This window comes from Dasypus novemcinctus, chromosome 3 (assembly GCF_030445035.2).
Source record: "Dasypus novemcinctus isolate mDasNov1 chromosome 3, mDasNov1.1.hap2, whole genome shotgun sequence".
In the NCBI taxonomy this organism is placed as follows: Eukaryota; Metazoa; Chordata; class Mammalia; order Cingulata; family Dasypodidae; genus Dasypus; species Dasypus novemcinctus.
The window spans coordinates 124824983-124844360 of record NC_080675.1 but is presented as its reverse complement, the minus strand read 5'-3'; the positions used below and the strand labels follow the sequence as shown (position 1 = coordinate 124844360).

The 19378-nt window shown below is 40.6% G+C and overlaps 1 protein-coding gene across 1 annotated transcript in view; it reads left to right on the top strand.

Moving 5' to 3' along the window:
- The window catches only part of LOC101435979 (long-chain fatty acid transport protein 2), a 68330-nt gene that overhangs the window by 28176 nt on the left and 20776 nt on the right, over window positions 1-19378 (top strand). Inside the window, exons 2-4 of the mRNA XM_058294213.2 lie at window positions 2107-2316; window positions 8831-8989; window positions 11131-11255. Of these exons, the coding sequence (XP_058150196.1) occupies window positions 2107-2316; window positions 8831-8989; window positions 11131-11255 (494 nt within the window). The remainder of the gene's footprint in view (window positions 1-2106; window positions 2317-8830; window positions 8990-11130; window positions 11256-19378) is intronic.

Here is a 19378-nt window from a genome sequence, read left to right as displayed (position 1 = left end):
AACCACTGGGCCAAAGTCCGTTTCCCTAAGGTTTTTATCAATGTTAAATTTCTTGAATTTGTTAACTGCACCTAAGGTGGTTACATAAGTGAATATCTTTGTTCCTAGGAAATGTACATGGCATATGAAGTGTTAAAAGGGCATGATGTATCAGGTGTTCAGAAGATGGATGGGTAGATGGATGAAGAGGAAGAAAAGGAAGGAAGGGAGAAGGAGTAAGGGAGGAAGGAAGGAAGGGCAAAAATAGCGAAATATTAAATTGTTGTATCTACTTAATCTGGGGGGTAGGGATATGTAGGTGTTCTCTGAATGGGATTTGTATTATTTTTGTAACTATCCTTTAAGTCCAAAATAAAAAGGTTTTAAAAATTGCCAGTAGCAGGAAAAGCACATTATTTGGTAATAAAAAAGTGATTGCCAGAAGAAACAACTTTTAAAAAATTGAAAGTGGTTGGCTCTAGGTAGCAGATTTAGTTATGAGGAGGGGTGGGATAAAGGGCTACTGATTTTCATTATAAACACTTGTGTGTGTGGTGTTTTATTTTTTTACCATGTGCATGAATACTTTGGTTAAAATGTTTTAGATGTTTTAAAATGTATATATCCTGGTGATATTTCTTACCTTAATGGAGACATCATACATAAACATCTGAAAAACAAAGCATAGGCGGCGCACTTGGCGCAGTGGTTAGGGCGTCCGTCTACCACATGGGAGGCCCGCGGTTCAAACCCCCGGGCCTCCTTGACCCGTGTGGAACTGGCCCATGCACAATGCTGATGCGCATGAGGAGTGCTGTGCCACGAAGGGGTGTCCCTCGCGTAGGAGGCCCCACATGCAAGGGGCCCCATAAGGAGAGCCGCCCAGCGCGACAGAAAGTGCAGCCTGCCCAGGAACGGTGCCTCCCACACGGTGAGTTGACACAACAAGATGACGCAAAAGAAAGAAAAGCAGATTCCTGTGCCTCTGACAATAACAGAAGCGGACAAAGAAGACGCAGCAAATAGACACAGAGAACAGACAACCGGGGTGGCGGGGGAAGGGGAGAAAAATAAATAAATAAATCTTTAAAAAAAAAAAAAGCATATAAAATGAATAAATTATAGTGTTCCCAATGTAATTCCCTGAGATATTGAATCACCTTCCCATTAACAATAGTATATTCACTTCAGTTACTACAACTCAAACTTAAATGCAGACTCTTCTTATGGTTTAAGGATGCAAAAAATCTCATGGAAGCATGAAATTTGGATTGTATATTAATTATCGGAATCAGTGCCTGTAAAAATGCTTTACCTTCACCATGAGTAAGAAATATATTTTTGTGTGGTAATGTATGCCAGCATCCACATAACTGAAAAAAAAGTTTTACAAAACAATACTTATCTCTTACTATGTATAATGTGGTTCAAAATTTTCTATTCAGTTCTCTTTTAATTTCTAAAATATTGGCCAACTTAAAAGATTTTAACAATCTGCCACTGTCTTATGATCCACATTCTGAGAACCAGTGCTCTAAATTGAGTTCTTTTCTTTCTCAGATCATAGAATGTGCTTATGAAATTTAGTGCTTTATTTCTGAGGTCAGATGAACCTTCCTTGTGGAATACTTGTTACTGATGTGTAAAAAAATAATTGTCAATTTCTATCATCTTTGTTAGTTACCACATCTCCCTTCTTTACATTTCCCTTTTGCTTCCTTAAAACTTTCTTTTTTCCATCACTGGTCCTGCGGAGCACATATTAGGAAGAGCTAAATTCATCTCTGGAGTATTCTGAATTATGCATTTGTTGTACACTTGTGTTTCTTGGGTTTTATACATGTGTCCATTTCTTTGCACATGTTATATGAAGTACAACCTTCGACCAGCCTCCTGCTATGCTTAAAAACCATCAAAAGCCAACCTTCCCTCAAAAATTGGAACTTGGTGATATTTTTCAAATGTAACAAATTCTGTGTTAAAAATGCATAATGGTAAGTGTCACTTGTTATGTGCACACATTTAACAAAAATTATGCTAAAAGCAAATTTACCATAAACCTTATTACATTAAGGGAACTATAATTGACCAATTTAATTTGTTTGGCTTTGTTGTTATTCAATTAAGAACTACAAGCAGCTGTTGAAGAGGTGCTGCCAAGCCTGAAAAAAGACAATGTGTCCATCTATTATGTGAGCAGAACGTCTAACACAGAGGGGGTTGACTCCTTCCTGGACAAAGTGGATGAAGTGTCAACTGAACCTATCCCAGAGTCGTGGAGGTCTGAAGTCACTTTTTCTACTCCTGCCTTATACATTTACACTTCTGGGACTACAGGTAAAACAGAGGGTTCTGAAAGAAATGGACCTGTTCTGAAAGAGTTATACACTGGGTCAGGTTTTCAAATTTCTCTTTCTTTGGCAAAACTCGTCAGATAACTAATACTTCAGGGAGTTTAACTCTTTCAATGTGGGAACAGACCTTATTTCCTCACATATGATCTCATTTGGGTTCTCCAAGCTATGAATATATCCTCCCTACTTCGTATGGTATGATAAAGAGGTTAAGCAAGAATAAATTGTTATGTTAATGGATGAGATTTTGCACTGAATAGGTTGTTGGAATTTTTTTTCATGATTGTTGTATTGATGATAATATATCAAAAGTCCATAGGTCATATAAATGGAATACCAAAGAAGACCGTAGGATAGTATTGGGTTTATATTTTACGAATGTTTGATCACTGTCTTTCTTCCCATGCAATACTGACTCAGAGCTGCCTGGTAACTTTGACTGTAGGATGACTCTAGCTCAGGACCTAAAATACTATATTTCATCAAATCTAGAATGCCTTCAGCTATAAGCAGCACCATTGTTTTATGAGCCACCAAAACAAAAAACAAAAAACTCTGCCAGTTAATTCATGTCAACCTGTTGATTTTAAGACTCATCCTGATTTCAGAGATGTTAACTGAAAAAAACGCACATCTTAGAATTGATAAAATAGGACAAATCATACTAGGAGCCTCCTACAATATGGTTCGATCTGAAACAGACTATATTAGGGGCAGCATATGCCAGGTGCTATGCTAGAAGCTTTAATGCATTTGTTCATACAGTTATCCTACCACCTCTTGCAGTGGGTCAGTTTCTTATTCCCACTTTTCAGATTCAGTAAGTGATACTAAGGGAGTTAAGGATCTTCCCAAGATAAGAAATAGGAGCATCAGGCTTCATTTGATAGCCTGACTCCAAAGCTCTGTACAGTTGACACCTTTGCCATAATACCTCCTAGTTCCGGGGTTCTTAACCTTTTTTGTTCCATGGACCCCTTTGCCAGTCAGGTGAAAACCATGGACCCCTTACTAAGCCAAACTGTACTGCGTATTATTTAAAAAATATATCAAACCTGTACCAAAATATTCCCACAAGAATAATGTTTTGAATTTCAATTCAAGCTCACCGGAACCTTTGTTAAGAAACCCTGTCCTAGTTCATTCATTTAACAGATATTTATGGTTAGCCAACTCTAAGTCAGGGACAATGTTACCAAAATGTAATAAATATGTAGCCTGAGGAATGTGTGTAAAAGGACAGGAAGCTAGCTGCAGAATACTGATTATTTTATTATTAATATTGGAAAATTACATATATGAGTCTATATCTTTTGATTAAATTTTTAATTTGAACAAGTAATACTTGAAGGCATTCTCTTTGTAAAATAACCAAGCATTATTGTTAAGGCTAAAGGTTCCTTTAAGCCTTTTATCTCAGCAGCAGCCAATGGGTACTCTTGTTTTTCACCTCACAGGCCCTCAGCAACCATCTTCCCAGTTTCTGGACCTGAGTTTAATCTGAATGCCTCCTCTCATAATCACTTTTGCTAAATATTTACTTTTAAGTAAATTGAGGAGGGCAGAGAGTGACATATTAAAGCTAGTGTCCCAACCATAATCTCTATCATTTTATTGTCAAAAGCTGTTTATCACCATGCCACCAGAATAGCAGGATGGCATAATTAACCAAGTGCTTCTACTGTGTATGGAGATTACCTGAATATATGGGACTTCATCCTCATTTCTAAATAGAATGGTAAAGTTGAAAATTATGAATTTTGATTTGGGAAATAATTGAGATAAAATAAGTTCTTGATTAGTGATGGGAACTTGTCCTAATATTAGTCTTATTATTGAATAGACAAGTATGGAAATGTTTCATAATGTGTGTTTGGCAGTCAAATATAAAACCCATTGTGATGGTTAAGTTCATGTGCCAACTTGGCTAGGTTATAGTTTCCAGTTTTTGATCAAGCAAGCACTGGCCTGATGGTTACTGTGAGGGTATTTCATGGATTCTTTTTTTTTTTTCAAGATTTATTTATTTCTCTCCCCTCCCCCCGACCCCGGTTGTCTATTCTTTGTGTCTATTTGCTGTGTCTTGTTTCTTTGTCCGCTTCTGTTGTTGTCAGTGGCACGGGAATCTGTGTTTCTTTTTGTTGTGTCATCTTGTTGTGTCAGCTCTCCGTGTGTGCAGCGCCATTCCTGGGCAGGCTGCACTTTGTTTCGCGCTGGGTGGCTCTCCTTACGGGGCGCACTCCTTGCACGTGGGGCTCCCCTACACGGGGGACACCCCTGCGTGGCGCGGCACTCCTTGCACGCATCAGCACTGAGCATGGGCCAGCTGCACACAGGTCAAAGAGGCCCGGGGTTTGAATTGCGGACCTCCCATGTGGTAGACGGATGCTCTAACCACTGGGCCAAGTCCGTTTCCCCCCCATTTCATGGACTTAAATCATTAGTCAGTTGATTGCATCTATGGTTAATTACATCTACAGTCATCAAAAGAGTTAATCTTCAGCCATGGGAAAAGTCTCATCCAATCAACTGAAGCCCTTAAAGGGAGAGTCAGAAGGAAAACATCTATCTTATTTGAGCCAGCCAGCTTCTCCTGGGGAATTCATCAGAACATTCCTCAGAGTTCCCAACTTGTGATCTGCCCTATGGTATTTGAAATTGCCAGTCCCCAAGTAAGCCAATTCCTACATAAGTTTTAAAATTTTTACATACATACACATATATATACATATGTATCCTGTTACTTCTGTTTCTCTAGAGAACCCTGACTAATATTAGGCAGAAAAACAAAAGAAACTGACACTAATTTAATCCCATAATTCAGAATTTAAATTTATTGGAAGGCAATTGGATTGATGTTTATTTTATTAATAGTTTTTCTTTATCTCTGATTAAAATATTTGCTAGGTTATTCTTGTACACATTAATTAAAAGAACTAATTTAAGCAATTAGGAACAAAATGTTTTCCCCATTCCTCAAAGGCCAAAATTCTTTAAACACATTTACAGCCTAAAATTCTTTACCAAGTATTCTTATTTCTTCATTAATACAAAATCTTAAATTAGGGAAGTTTCTGAAAGTACCAGAGCAACAGAAATGTTCATTTGTTTTTAAAAACAAATTCAGATCTTTACTCAGACAATTTTTTCCATGGTAAATACAGTATTTTTGATTTGTAATTGCAATAATGGTAGTTTGCTAGCCACATAGTTTTGTCTTTTTTTTTTAAGATTATTTCTCTCCCCTTCCCCTCCCCTCCCCCCCAGTTGTCTGCTCTCTGTGTCCATTCGCTGTGTGTTCTTCTGTGACCGCTTCTGTCCTTATCAGCACCACTAGGAATCTGTGTTTCTTTTTGTTGGGTCATCTTGTTGTGTTAGCTCTTCGTGTGCACAGCGCCATTCTTGGGCAGGCTACGCTTTCCTTCGCTCTGGGCAGCTCTCCTTACAGGTGCACTCCTTGCACGTGGGCTCCCCTACTCGGGGACACCCCTGTGTGGCATGGTACTCCCTGCGTGCATCAGCACTGCTCATGGGCCAGCTCCACACAGGTCAAGGAGGCCCAGGTTTTGAACTGTGGACCTCCCATGTGGTAGGCGGACGCACTATTCATTGGGCCAAGTCCACTTCCCTAGTTTTGTCTTACAATAGCTGTTATTTGCTTAGGTACTGTCTTAGGTAATGTCTTAGCTTTCAAGGCTACTATGTCAAATACCACACATAGGTTAGCTTAAAAGCAGGAATTTTTGGGCTCATGGTTTCAGAGGCTAGAAAGCTTACTTTCTCCTGGAGTCAGTAGCATTCCAGCTGGCCAGCAATCCTTGGATTCCTTGGCTTTCCTATCACATGGCTATGACCTCTCCTTTCTCTTTCAGTTTCCATTGACTTCTAGCTTCTGCTTCCCGTCCTACTATGTCTTAATATTTTCTGCTTATAAAGGACTCAAGAAATCCAGATTAAGGCACACCCTAATTTAGGTGGGCCATATCTTAACTAAAAATAACATCTTTAAGAGATCCTATTTACTGTGGGTTTGTACCCACAGAAATGGGGACCAAGACCAAGAGAAGCCTAAATTGGGGAACTTGTATATAATTCAATCCACCACAGGTACCAGCAAGTACTGAAAGGTTAAATCTACAGAGAACTGTCTTTTTTCCTCACAAAGCCAGTTTTCCCACTCGGTCTTAAACTCTAACCCCAACTCAGCAGTGACTTCATACTCCCCCCAACTAAACTAGTCTTCCAAGGGATATAATAGAGGAATAACCTTTCAATATAAGTTCTCAAAAAATATGTACATTATACTTAAGAAAATGTAAATGGATCAAATTCACTCATATTAAGGAAAGACCTACTAAAAGTACACTGAAATACCATTTTTCACCTTTCAGGCTGGCAAAAATCCCAGTGTTCGAGGGCATGCTTTGGCGAGGCTAGAAGGAAACAGACACGCTCTGACATTGCTTATAGGGAAGTGAATGGAGGGAATGACTGGCAATGTGGCAGTGTCTGTTGAAATTACACAGACCTGCACCTTTTGACCCAGCAACCTTATTTCAACAAATTCATCCTACAGCGGCACCATCATAGGGGTGAACTGCTATGTGGATAACGTTATTCACTACAGCATCATTTTAAATACCAAAATAATGTAAATAAAATGATATTATTATACACTCATACAAAGAACGCCATGCATCTGAGAAAGAGAATAAATGAACAAATAAATGAGGAAGATCTCTAGGTACAAAGAGGGGCAAGAGGGAGACGGGCTTGGCCCAATAGATGGGGCGTCAGCCTATCACATGGAAGATCCGAGGTTCAAACCCCGGGCCTCCTTGACCCGTGTGGAGCTGGCCCATGCGCAGTGCTGATGTGTGCAGGGAGTGCGCCCCGTAAGGAGAGCCGCCCAGCGCGAAGGAAAGTTCAGCCTGCCCAGGAATAGCGCCACCCACACAGAGAGCTGACACAAGATGACCCAACAAAAAGAAACACAGATTCCCAGTGCTGCTGATAAGGATAGAAGTGGTCACAGAAGAACACATAGCGAATGGACACAGAGAGCAGACAACTAGGAGGGGAGGGGTGGAAGGGGAGAGAAATAAATGAAAAAAGAAAAAGAAAAAAAAACAAAGAGGGGCAAAAGCCCAGGACATATTCAGGGGAGGAGGGGGCGAAGCACAGTAGTGTGCATTGTTTTTCAAGTAGAGGAAAGGAAAAGGACACATGAGGAAATGTTCATGTTTGCTTGTGTTTGCATAGAGAAACTCTATAGGAGTGCATAAGATAATAATAAAGTAGTTTCAAAAGCAGGTGATTAGATGGATGGAAGTAGAAGTGAGACTTTTTTGCTGTGTTCATATTTTTAGGGTTTGAACTGTGTAAATATATATATACACCATCTAGTAAAAAGTGAATTTTTTAAAAGGGCTTTGTAAATGTGTTTATGGAACTTTTCCCACCAAATTGGAATACAATTTGGAATACAATTTGACCCATGCCTCTAAGAGTCTTGGCTTAAGGGGGAATTGGCTTAAACCAGCCCATCCCAAGACCAAAAGTCTTCGAGGTTTCTTGTCTTATCCTTGAATAACTGCATGAACTTGGTATGCTATTCCATCATTTCAAATAATATGCTGCTTTCTTTACAATAAATTTGAATATTTTGCCTGAATTTAAATTTACTGACCCTGAAATCAGATTTGGAGAGCCTACAATCATCCTGTGCTACCTTTGGCCTAAAAATCCAAACTTCTCAACTCCTCAGCCTTAGAGTCATTTTGTGACTCTTTTATCATCTTCATTCGTTCTCTCTCCCATAAAATATCCCTAAGGGAAAAAAATATGTATCTCTGGAATCTGTCCTTTTCTTTTTATCACCACTGCTGTTTGCCAGCCTCATCCTTCAAAATTTTGGAGCCTGGTGGGAAAGAAAAAAGCTCAGCTGCTTACAGCTATGTGACTGTACCAATATCTGAATCTCAGCTTTCTCAGCTTTGAGATTGAAAATGTAAGTCTACCTATCTTATAAAGTCATTATGAATATTCAATGAAATATTTGAAAATACATCGCAGTATGTTAGGCAAAGAGCATAAATTCAATAGATATCCATTCCCTTCTCTTCCCTTTCCATTCAGATTACTGCTGTAATAACTGTCTAACTCAGGGCCAGACAAATGCAGACTCCCACCTGTTTTAGTAAATAAAGTTTAATCAGAACATAGCCATGCTCATTTCTTTACATATGTCTATGGCCGCTTTGGGGCTTAATGGCAGAGTTGAGTAGTGGCAATGGAGACCTATGGCTCACAAGTCCTAAAGCGTTTACTCTCTGGTCCTTCACAGAAAAATTTACTGACTCCTGGTCTAATGGTCGTGGCCCTCCTCTGTGCAGTTCTGTAAACACAGGAAAATGAGTCCTCCTAAACCAGATCTTTCTCCTACACTACATGAGCCAATCCTGGCTCATTCACGAATGCTTTTGTATCTTGTAAAGGTCTCCCAAAAGCTGCTGTGGTCAATCATCATCGCCTGTGGTATGGAACTGGCCTCATTCTTTCAAGTGGGGTTAAGGAAAATGATGTCATCTACACCACTCTGCCATTGTACCACAGTGCTGCACTTATAATTGGACTACACGGATGTATCTTGAAAGGTAAGCTTTTACTTTAAACAAGGCATTGGAGGTCAATACACAGTTACATCTACTCATAAGGAAAAGTGATAAAAATCTGGCTATTTTTCTTTGTGTCTGCTAGGAATTCTGTTTAATTCTACATTAATAACAAAGCTGTTTGTCTTATACCTCACAAGCAAGTATCTTAAATTTTCTCACCCTTGCTTGTCTAATAATATAATACTATAATTACTCAATACTGTAATTATATCCAGCAGGAAACTTCTTTAAAATAGTTTAGGTCTTTATCCAGATTAAAATACTTGAGTCTTAAATCCATTAAATAGTTCTACTGTGTCATTTCTTTCCTTAGAAATCTGCATGTTGATCTGCATCAACATCTGATTTAAACTTCCTCTGTTGTCCCTATTCTACGTAATTTTCCATATTCTCACAATTCTTCAACTCTGGTCTGAATACCTGACTTGTCATCTCTTCTCTTTCCTTCTTAAGTTTTTACCATTCAAATTAGAGTTGCCGTTCACTCTCCTTGCGGTAAGGATTTATGCTGTTTTTATGCATCGAGGCTCAGGACAATATCTGCCTCTTCCAGGAAGCCATCTCTAACTCTGAGCTAAAGAATTACTAAGTTAACTTTTTCTCCCATGAGGCATTTCATTTTACATTATGAGATCTATTTGTCCAAGCCCCCACTTCTTTCACTTGGTCAGCTAATTGATCAACGGTAAAGCATCCTTAGTCCAGCCACTGAACCGACCTCTAAATCAGCAAGGAATGCCGGGGTCTGGTTATATTGCTCTGCCCTTCAAGAACAGGGGCAAATCAATCGTTTTTCCTCTTTCACTTAAGCATGATAAAGACATGCTGAAGAAAATGTCTCCTCTTCTGAAACATTGGACTTTGTGTGATTAGGAGTAAAACTAAACTAAGAACATGAAAAAAAAGGTGAGATTTAAAAGATGTCACTTTTACTATATTTCATCCCTATAATTAGATTAAAAATACATTTTTACCCATTGTATTAGATTCATAATTGCTACTATAACAAACTACCACAAAATCAGTGCTTAAAACAGTGCACATTTATTATCTTACAGTTCTAGAGGTCGGAAGTTCTGAAATCCAGGAGTTGGCAGAGCTGCATTGCCTCCTCCATTCAGAGGGCATCACTCCAACCTATTGTTTCTGTCCTCTCATCCCCGTCCACGTCAACCTTCTTGCCTCCTCCTTATAAGGGCCCTTATGATTACATTGGGCCCACCCAGAGAATCTGGGATTATCTTCCCATCTCAAAACCCTTAGTTACATCTACAAAATCCATTTTGCCGGGGAAAGTAACATATTCGTAGACTGTGGGGATTAGGATATGGAAAAAATTGGGGACTATTATTCTATCACACCCATCAAAAAGGAATACTATCAGGGAGCCGAGGTGGCTCAGTGGTTGAGTTTCAACTTCCTATATACAAGGTCCCAGGTTCAATCCCCGGCCCTGGTACCGCAAAAAAAAAGAAGAATAAAGGAATACTATCGCCTGCTTGCTCAAGACCCTGGCTCTCCACTGCTTACAGAACTGAGTCTGGCTCCTCCACCTGGCATTCCCAAGATCTCCATGTTTACACCCCTAGTTTCTTCTCCAGTTTCCTCTCCCATGATCTGTCCACCCTTCACCACCCCAAGTCACCAGGCAGACTGAGTCATGGCTGTACCCCCTCCCGACTCTCCTATCTTTGAGTTTTCCCCTCTGCCTGAAATCCTCCAACTCTCTATATTTCTATTTATCAAGACCTAAGGCAATTTCCTGACTCCATCAGAAGGTCTTTCTCAGCCCTTCTTCCCAAACAGAATTAATCTACATACAGACAGACACACACACACACTCGCACTCCCTTTAGGGCTTCCTTTGACTCTTACTTACTGCCTGCTGCTTGTATTAGAAAGACTTTTGCATACATCTTCTCCCCAAGATTTGAAGATCCTATTGGGGAAAAAAAACCTGTCCTATTCATTTTTTGAACTGTGTGTAATAGGTAATCAATAGTTGTTAGTAAATATAATTCACTTTGTAATCTCTGTCTTTCAAAGATGACAAGTTAGTATAATTGGAGGGATTATTTGTAGCATTTCTTTGTTGACACCTTTCTATGCCTTCTTTGTAGGTGCTACTCTTGTTTTGCGGACCAAATTTTCAGCCAGCCAGTTTTGGGATGACTGCAGAAAATACAATGTCACTGTCATTCAGTATATTGGTGAACTGCTTCGGTATTTATGCAACACACCCCAGGTAATACTCCCCGTGTTTCAATACCTTACTGGAATGGATAAGCTGGGAAGTCAAGTTACTGTGAATTATGCTAGGCTTCAGCTCATTCATTTAAACTACAATTGTTTGTCATGATAAAGAGTTTGGCACCACACCTCCCCTGTAGAGAGGGTTTATTAGGTGGGAACTGCTATTTATTTCCTGCCCCTTTTTCTGCTTTCATATATTTCCCACTACCTAGCATATCCTCCACTCCCCTCTCTGCCTGGTAAAAGCTCACTCACTGTCAAAGCCGCTTTCAAATGCTAACCTCATCTTTTAAACCTTTTTCTGTCACTCCAACCAAAATCATGGCTCTCTTCCCCTACCTCATTTTTTTTTTATTGTGTTTTGTTTTGGTATTGACTCTGCCTCTCTGTCTTTTTTTCCTGTAAGATTTATTTATCAGTATTAATTTTATATCCCCAACCCCCTCCGGGCCCCCCCTCAGATGGTTCTCTCATCTGTCTGCTCAGTGTTTGCTCACTTTCTCCAGCAGGCACCGAGAACCAAACCTGGGACCTCCCACATGGGAGGCAAGTGTTCAACAGCCTGAGCCAGATCCGCTCCCCATGGGTGGCAGCATCTGCTGCCTTGTGGCATCTGCTCGTTGCACCATGTGCAGAGTCTAGTTCATTTTTGTGGTGATGTGGCATCTAGCTCATTATGGCAAGTACAGTGTCTGCCTGTCTTCATTAGTAGGCACTGGAGCCCGAACCCAAGACCTCCTACGTGGTAGGCAGGCACCCAACTGGTTGAGCCACATCCACTTCCTCCCCTACCTCATTTAATTTCTACCTTCCAGTGACCCTCATCACATTACAGGAGTTTTTTTCCCTGCCTCCCATCCTCTCCAGGGTATAGAATTGTTGGTGGCAGGGATCACATCAAGTTTCCCTTCTCTCTCTCACCAAAGGCCTGTAGTAAACTTTTGCTTAATGTTGTTTCATGCATAATCCTCCATGTGGACTTGAAACCAACCAACCAAGCGAGTATGTCAGTTTGTTTGGAACACATGTCCCAAGGTCACTCCAGGGGCCTTAGATCCACCTTGTTTGCAGATATCCAGATATACTGACAGGGTTGAACACAAGAGCTCATCCTGCCCAGTGTCTCAGCCAAATAGAAATCTGATGACCTGCCTTGGGATGAAATGAGGGTTTCTCGACAGTGACACTGCTGACATTTCGAGGCCATTGATTCTTTGCTGTATAGGCTTGTCCTCTGCATTATAAGCAACATCTTTAGTTTCTACCCACAAGATGCCAGTAGTATACTCCACCCCACCACAGTCCTGACAATCAGAATGTCTCCAGGCAAGTAAAAATCACCGCCAGGTGAGATTCACTGGACTAGCTAATACAGTAAACCCACCATATTCTAATTCATTTCATTCATTCAATCAGCAGAAAACAACCTCAAAGGATCACTAAATTGAAAAATTGCTTTTGTATAAGCACCTGTTATGTTCAGCTTATATACTGGCTGCTGTAAGACATACGAATAAGTGTAAGATGCTTTCTCCCAGCTCTCTCTCTCATTCTCTCTCTCTCTCTCTCATTCTCTCTCTCTCTCTGTCTTACTTCATTCGTTATCAGTCCAGATGTCACCTCCTCAGAAGCCCCTCCTACTAATCATCAAACACATTGCTCCACCCTTCACTGCCATCTCATTACTGCTGCTCATGATAGTATCATCTTCTGACATATTACAGGTTTGTATGGTTATTTCCGTCTCCCCGATTAAATGAAAGTTCCACAAGAGCACCAAGATCTGTATCTGGCACATCATAGGCACTCAATAAATTCTGTTGAATGAACCTCTGAATTCTTGCCCCTGAAAAATGTATAACTGAGTTGAAGGAGGTAATACGTTCCCCTAGAAGTTCAGGCTTAGCACATATTATTCTTGTTTTTTGGCAGGTTTAACAGAATCATGGCCCAGGGTCAGAATTACCTGTGAGCTGGTTCGAAACCTTTTCTACAGCAATTTCTGCTGATGTCACTAAGGAATGTTTTTCACATTAGACTACATATTCATCCTGGTCCTCAAGATTGCATGCCTCTCTGTTAAAACCCAGTAATCCATATGGGGCCACTGCCTTCACGGCACCCCTTTGTCAGTCTGAAATCTCCTGGAGAGGCGCATGTTGTTTATTTGTCCTAATGGGCCCCTTTGGACTTGAGGAAAAGAGACATTTGGGCATCACTCTCTGCAGGCTCACACACACATTTCCACCTTGTCAAATTTTTCTTAATGTTGTCTCAATGATTCTGGAAAACAAAAACAGTGTGGGTTTTATATCTTCAAAGTATTTTATTATTTGGTGTACGTTTCATGGATGACCCCTAATCTAGAGGTAGATTTGCAGTTCTCATTTGCTCTTGCTTCTCCAAACCCCTGAATTCTAGTTGGCTGGGAAAATACCTTAAAGAATTTTATGAAATGATTAGTTACCTCAAAAAATTTTCAGTTAAAGATTTTAAAAAGTCATAAGTCACCATAGGAGTACACATTCTGTGGCCTTAAAGGGAGCTTAAAGAATAATTATATCCAAAGGACCTCTCAGAAATGGATAAATATTAGAACTGATGGTGGAGGGCTCTGCTTAATGTAACCAGGGACTTTCTCACTCTTAGAGCTGCTTGCAGGAATAGGCTGTCCCTGGACGGCTAACACCTCCACCAGCCCCAGGTACGGATATCAGAGAGGCTGCTCCTGTCTTAGTTGAACAACTAACTTAATAAGACCCATCCACAGACAGGGCAGCTCTCAGGAGAATCTGGGCCAATATCAGGCAAGTAGAGGCCACTCCTCTTTTGCTTCCTTTTTCTGAACCATATTCAGTAGTTCCATTAGTAGAGCAGAGGCCTATGGGGGAGGAGCTCCCAGCCACCCTTAGATCACTGGTTTTGTCAGCTCAGTGGACTTGGTATAGTGGAAGCATGAACTCAGGAGGCAGCAGACCTCAATCCTGACTCGGCCACTTGAGCAAGATGTTAACCTCTCTAAATCTGTTTTCCAGCAACCAAAAGGGGAAATGATAGTACCTACCTCACAGGGGGGTTGGGGAGGACCAAATGAGATGATGTACACAAAGTACTTAGCTAAGTGTCTGACACTTAATAAATACTCAACACATTGTAGCCATTAGTATTATTATTTTCAGTGTCTGACAGTGTATAGCTCATAGTAGGTGTTCAATAAATATTTTTGAATGAATTAATGAAATTTCTGCCCAATGTACACAAGGGAAAAAATAAGAGAAGAAATTCAAATTAGTCAGATAATCATTCTGAGCTAAGGTAGATTAAGGGTTGGATGAAGCTATTGACTCCAAGTTATTTTTACTGTATTATAGCTGAATCTTCATTATCCATTTTGTAATTTTAATTTTATTTTTTCAGAGCAGTTGTAGGTTTACAGAAAAATCATGTAGCTAGTAAAGTCCTTTATCCATTTTACCTGTCTTGTATTTATATGTTTGGCCTTAGCCCGACTCCTTGGTCATCAAGTCTGGTTCATTTTCAGTGGTGTAGAGTTGTCATGTCCATTTTGTTTGTGTAGTTGCCTAGAAAAACAATGTCATCTAAGAACAAATTACTTATTGAAACACAGGACATTGCTAAAGCTGAGTGTTTATCTACTTCATAAAGGGGCCTACATGAGGCTTTATGCTCCTTTCTGAGAAAGCAACCAGGATGGGGAGGAGGGGGAAGGAAGAAGGAGGTGGAAAGAGAAGGAGGAAGAAAAAGAGTCCCAAGGGCCACATGCACAAATCATGATATTTGAACTGGAAAATAAGGTAGATCAGAATGCTGAAAGACCAAATCAACACAACTCACTTCCCTAGAGTTGTCTACCATCCTTCATAAGTTAGATGACCTCTGCGGTCCCTTCTGGGTTAAAATTTCTGTCTCTGCATGACCTTCATTCCATAGGAAAAGAGAATGGAGGGGTTTGTAGCTGCACAGAGTGGGAGAGACCAGTTTGAACAGTGGGGGCCAGGGCCAGGGCAGGCCAGAAGAAAGAGAGAAGGAGAGCAGAAATCGGGGAAGGTTTGCCAGAGAAGGTGAGTATTGAAGGGTGCAGAGAAGTTTTCCAAAGAAGGGCTCTGGTTAGCAGGAAGCACTTGTGCAGAGCAGTGGAATGAAGGACCCGTCCTGCTGGGAACTGGGAAAACCATTACAGGAGGCAAGACTGGTTGGCTGGGCTGGGGCCAAGTGGCAAGAGCATAACTAGGCTGTGACGTAAATGTAAATGTCTCAAAGCATCAGTAAAGAACTTTACTTGGAACAATGACATGGCAGATGGCTTTTCCAGAGGGTCCCTTTGGCAACACCAGGGCCAGGAAAAAGTCCTCTTCTTTAAAGCAGGCAGATTGAGCCTCATCCTTTCGTTTCTGCCAGTAGGGTGCTTTCTTTTCTCCTCATGGAGTCTGGCAGAAGTATAGCACATTAATTTTTTAGAACATGGACTCTGGAACTCTGGGTTCTAAGATGGTGAAGACTTTCTGTCCCTTTCACCTCTTGGCTGTCACCCAAAACCAAGGCAGATAAAAGTGCGTAAAAAATCCTAAGAAACACCATCTAAGAAACTAGGAGACATCATAACCATGGACTATATCGTATCTACAGCTAGAAAACTAAAAGACGAAGGTGGCTTTCTTAGTAGGACTGAGGAAAGTAAAACTTAAGAGGCAGGTTCAGAAAGAAGGAAGCCGATTGACTTCCTGAAGGCTGAGTAGTGGAGGTACCCAGTACCACTCAAGGTGAGGGTGAGGTATCAGGCTTGAAAACAAGATTGTTTGAATGTCTGTGAAGGAAGAGCTAGACCTGCCACCACCCTCCTACATCCCTGAGGTTCCAGGAGGTTTACTCTCTGGAGAAGATGAAGACAAGCTTCTAACACAAAGACCCTAAAAGCAGAGGAGCGCAGGGGCCAGGCGCCGAGAGCAGATTGAATATATGTCTACACACTGACCAGAGACCCCAGCTCCCTTTCCTTACACACGTCCCAAACCCCAGGAGCCAGGTTTATGCTTGTAGACAGGAGACCAGAGGAGGGTCACTACTAGAGCTAAACTTTCCCAGAAAAGACCTACAGAAATAGACGGGCTCACTGGCCCATCGCCAACCTGGCTGTGCAGCCCACCAGGCGGTATCCCCTCCTCAGCACACAGAGCTGCCAAAACATCCCTTTGTTACCCTACTCTTAAATACATACAGCCATGAAGGATCACCTGACACCTGAGGGAAGCCTCTAACTAGAAAGATCATGGAAAGAAAAGAAGAAGAAATAATATCTGGCATTCAGGGAGCAGGAGGAAACTGAACAAAGGCCTATAGTTAATACCCTCAAAGAGATTGCAAGAGATATTGTTTCCACCAAACAAAGATAATGTGATACCAAAGAAATCAGAGAATAACAGCTGCTGAAATATGAAAAGCATCATTTAAAATTTTTTAATTATTAGGAAGATTGTTAAGATAAAGTTGAGAAATCTTACAGAAAGTTGAACAAAAAGATAAAGTGATGGATATGAGTAAAGAAAAAAAAACTAGAACAACCACCAAGAGGCCCAGCATCTAATTAATAGGAAATTAAAAAAAGAACAGAGAAAATGGATAGGAAGAAATTAGGCAAGAAATAATGAATACATGATATAAGGTAATACAATAATACGAAACATAAACAAGAAAGCTTCCCAAGACTGAAGGACATGACTCTGCAGATTGAAAGGACCCATTGATTGCCTGATATAGTGAATGAAAAGAAAAAATAGAAAGGAAAAAAATACCATGATGAAATTCCAGAAAACCAAAGATAAAGAAAAGATCCTGTAAGAATAGCATTTGACTTGCCAACAGAGACTCTGGAAGCTGAAAAGCAAAGGAGTGTGCCTTCAAACTATGTAAAAACAAAATACAAAATTTTTTAAAAATTCTATGTAAAAGTTGTTACCCATCTAGAATCCTGTATCCATTCAAATTATCAATCAAGTGTACAATAAGAATATTTTCAGACATTGAGACACTCAAAAAAACTTAGTTTATACCTTCCTTCAGGAAGTTACTGGAGAAAGTGCTCCACCCCAACAGGAGAGCAAAAGAAGAGAGGAAGACACAGTCTACAGGAAAGGGAGGCCAGAGAGCAACCAGTCCATGTTAGAGCAGAAGGTTAAACTTCAAAATAATGAAAAAAAAACTAGCTGATAGACTTCACCATGAAGAAAATTTTTATCGAGAGGTTGTTGGAAGGCTGAAAACACTTAAAATTAGAAACCAAAAGCACCAAGCAAATGGGTGGAGAGACAGTTAATTCCAGGAAAAACAAAAATTTGTTCAAGAACTTAGGGTATATTACTTGGCTCATCAGTGTGTATTATGGGCAAAAAAATGTGAGCACTAGATACTGATTTAATAAAAAATTGTAATATTGGGAATGTGAAGAAGAAAAAGGGAGGGAGCTTCATTCTCATGTGTCATGATAGGAAATCAATGAATGTCTAAAATTGATGAATCAGGAGATGGCAGTATAAGCATTTAAATTAGGAATTGGGGGGAGCGGATGTAGCTCAGTGGTGGAGTGCCTGCTTACCATGTATGAGGTCCTGGGTTCAATCCCCAGTACCTCCTAAAAAACAAATAAAACAAATTAGGAATTAGGAATAATTTAAACATTTAAATTACGAGTAAGAAAAACAACTAAAAGAATTAAAATTGTCAGCTTCTGAATGGTAAACTGGGAGCAAGAGATGGGAACAGATAAGTGAAATGAACAGTATTCTTCATTTAAAGCATTTCCATACTACTTGAGTCTTAAACTGTGTGTCACTCATTTTTTTTTCCACTAAGGGAAAGAGGACTCTCAGAAGTCACATAATCTGGATTTGAATCTTAAAGCCACTCTTTTCGCTACCTGTGTGATCGTGGGCAAATTGTTTTTAAGCTTTCTGAGGCTCCCTGCATTTCCTCAATTGTAACATGAGGCAGATTCTTTATTACCTATCCTATTTTGGTAGGGTCCTTTTGAAACTTAATATAGCTTAATATAGTGCCTGGTACATAGAAAAGCCCTTAGTAAACGTTTTCTCCTAACTCTAATTACCTGGAGACCTACATTTTTCTCTGGACACCCTGACCTCTCACCCATCATCTGTCATTAAATCTCAGGTGGGCTTAAGTCCAGGTGTGCTGACATGTCACACCTTGGCTCTAATGCGTTACAAAAGGTTTGATCGTTGTTAAAAAAAAAAAAAAAAAAAAGAAGAGGTGAATCTTGAGCTCAAACCCATGTCCTTTTGAGGGCTTTGGAAATGGAGGAAAACTCCTTCTCATGTGGGAAAAGAAAACCTGAGAGTGAAAGCTTGAGAACCAGACATCTAAGATGCCCCAGAATCTCCCAGTTTGTGTCCACAGACATTTCTAACCTGAGCCTTAATCCCTCCTGCTGGTGGAATAAGATCCCTCAGTTGTATGATGAAAATGAGCTTGTGGTATTGTGATCGTGAGCCCAGCTACCTGCGGCCCTCAGGTGACAGATGCACCTGTGCGGCCAGCCAGCTTCCACACACCCGGGGCACCTTAAGTCCTGCCCTTGTGCAGGTGTCCTGGCATTAACTGTTGCACAGGGAAGTGGAGGGTTTCCTGGTTAAAGTGATTCCCTTTGCTGCAGAGATTACGCTCTTTGCAAAGCTCAGGTCCAAGGCATGGTGGGTGATATAAGGAGAGATTTGGCCTCAAAGGAGCTTACAGTCTAGTGGAGGAAATAGATGTCACCACTCATTAGATATGGAAGTGAGGGGAGCAGGCGTAGCTCAGTGGTTGAGCGCCTGCTCTGCAGGAACCAGGTTCAGTCCCTGGTACCTCCTGAAAAAATAATTAATTTTTTAGACTATGGAAATGCATGAAGGGGAGGGAGAAGGGCTGATTGTAGCTGTGGGGGGTAAGTAAGGTCCTGGGTGTGCTATTGGCCTGGGAGCAGGTAAGCAGCCAAGTCAGGTGGATCCTTTTGAGTGCTAATAAGTAATCCTCAAATATCTTGGAAAGGTAGTGAGGGTGGCAGCATGGGGGCAGGGGTTGTGTCAGGAAAGTTAAAAATTC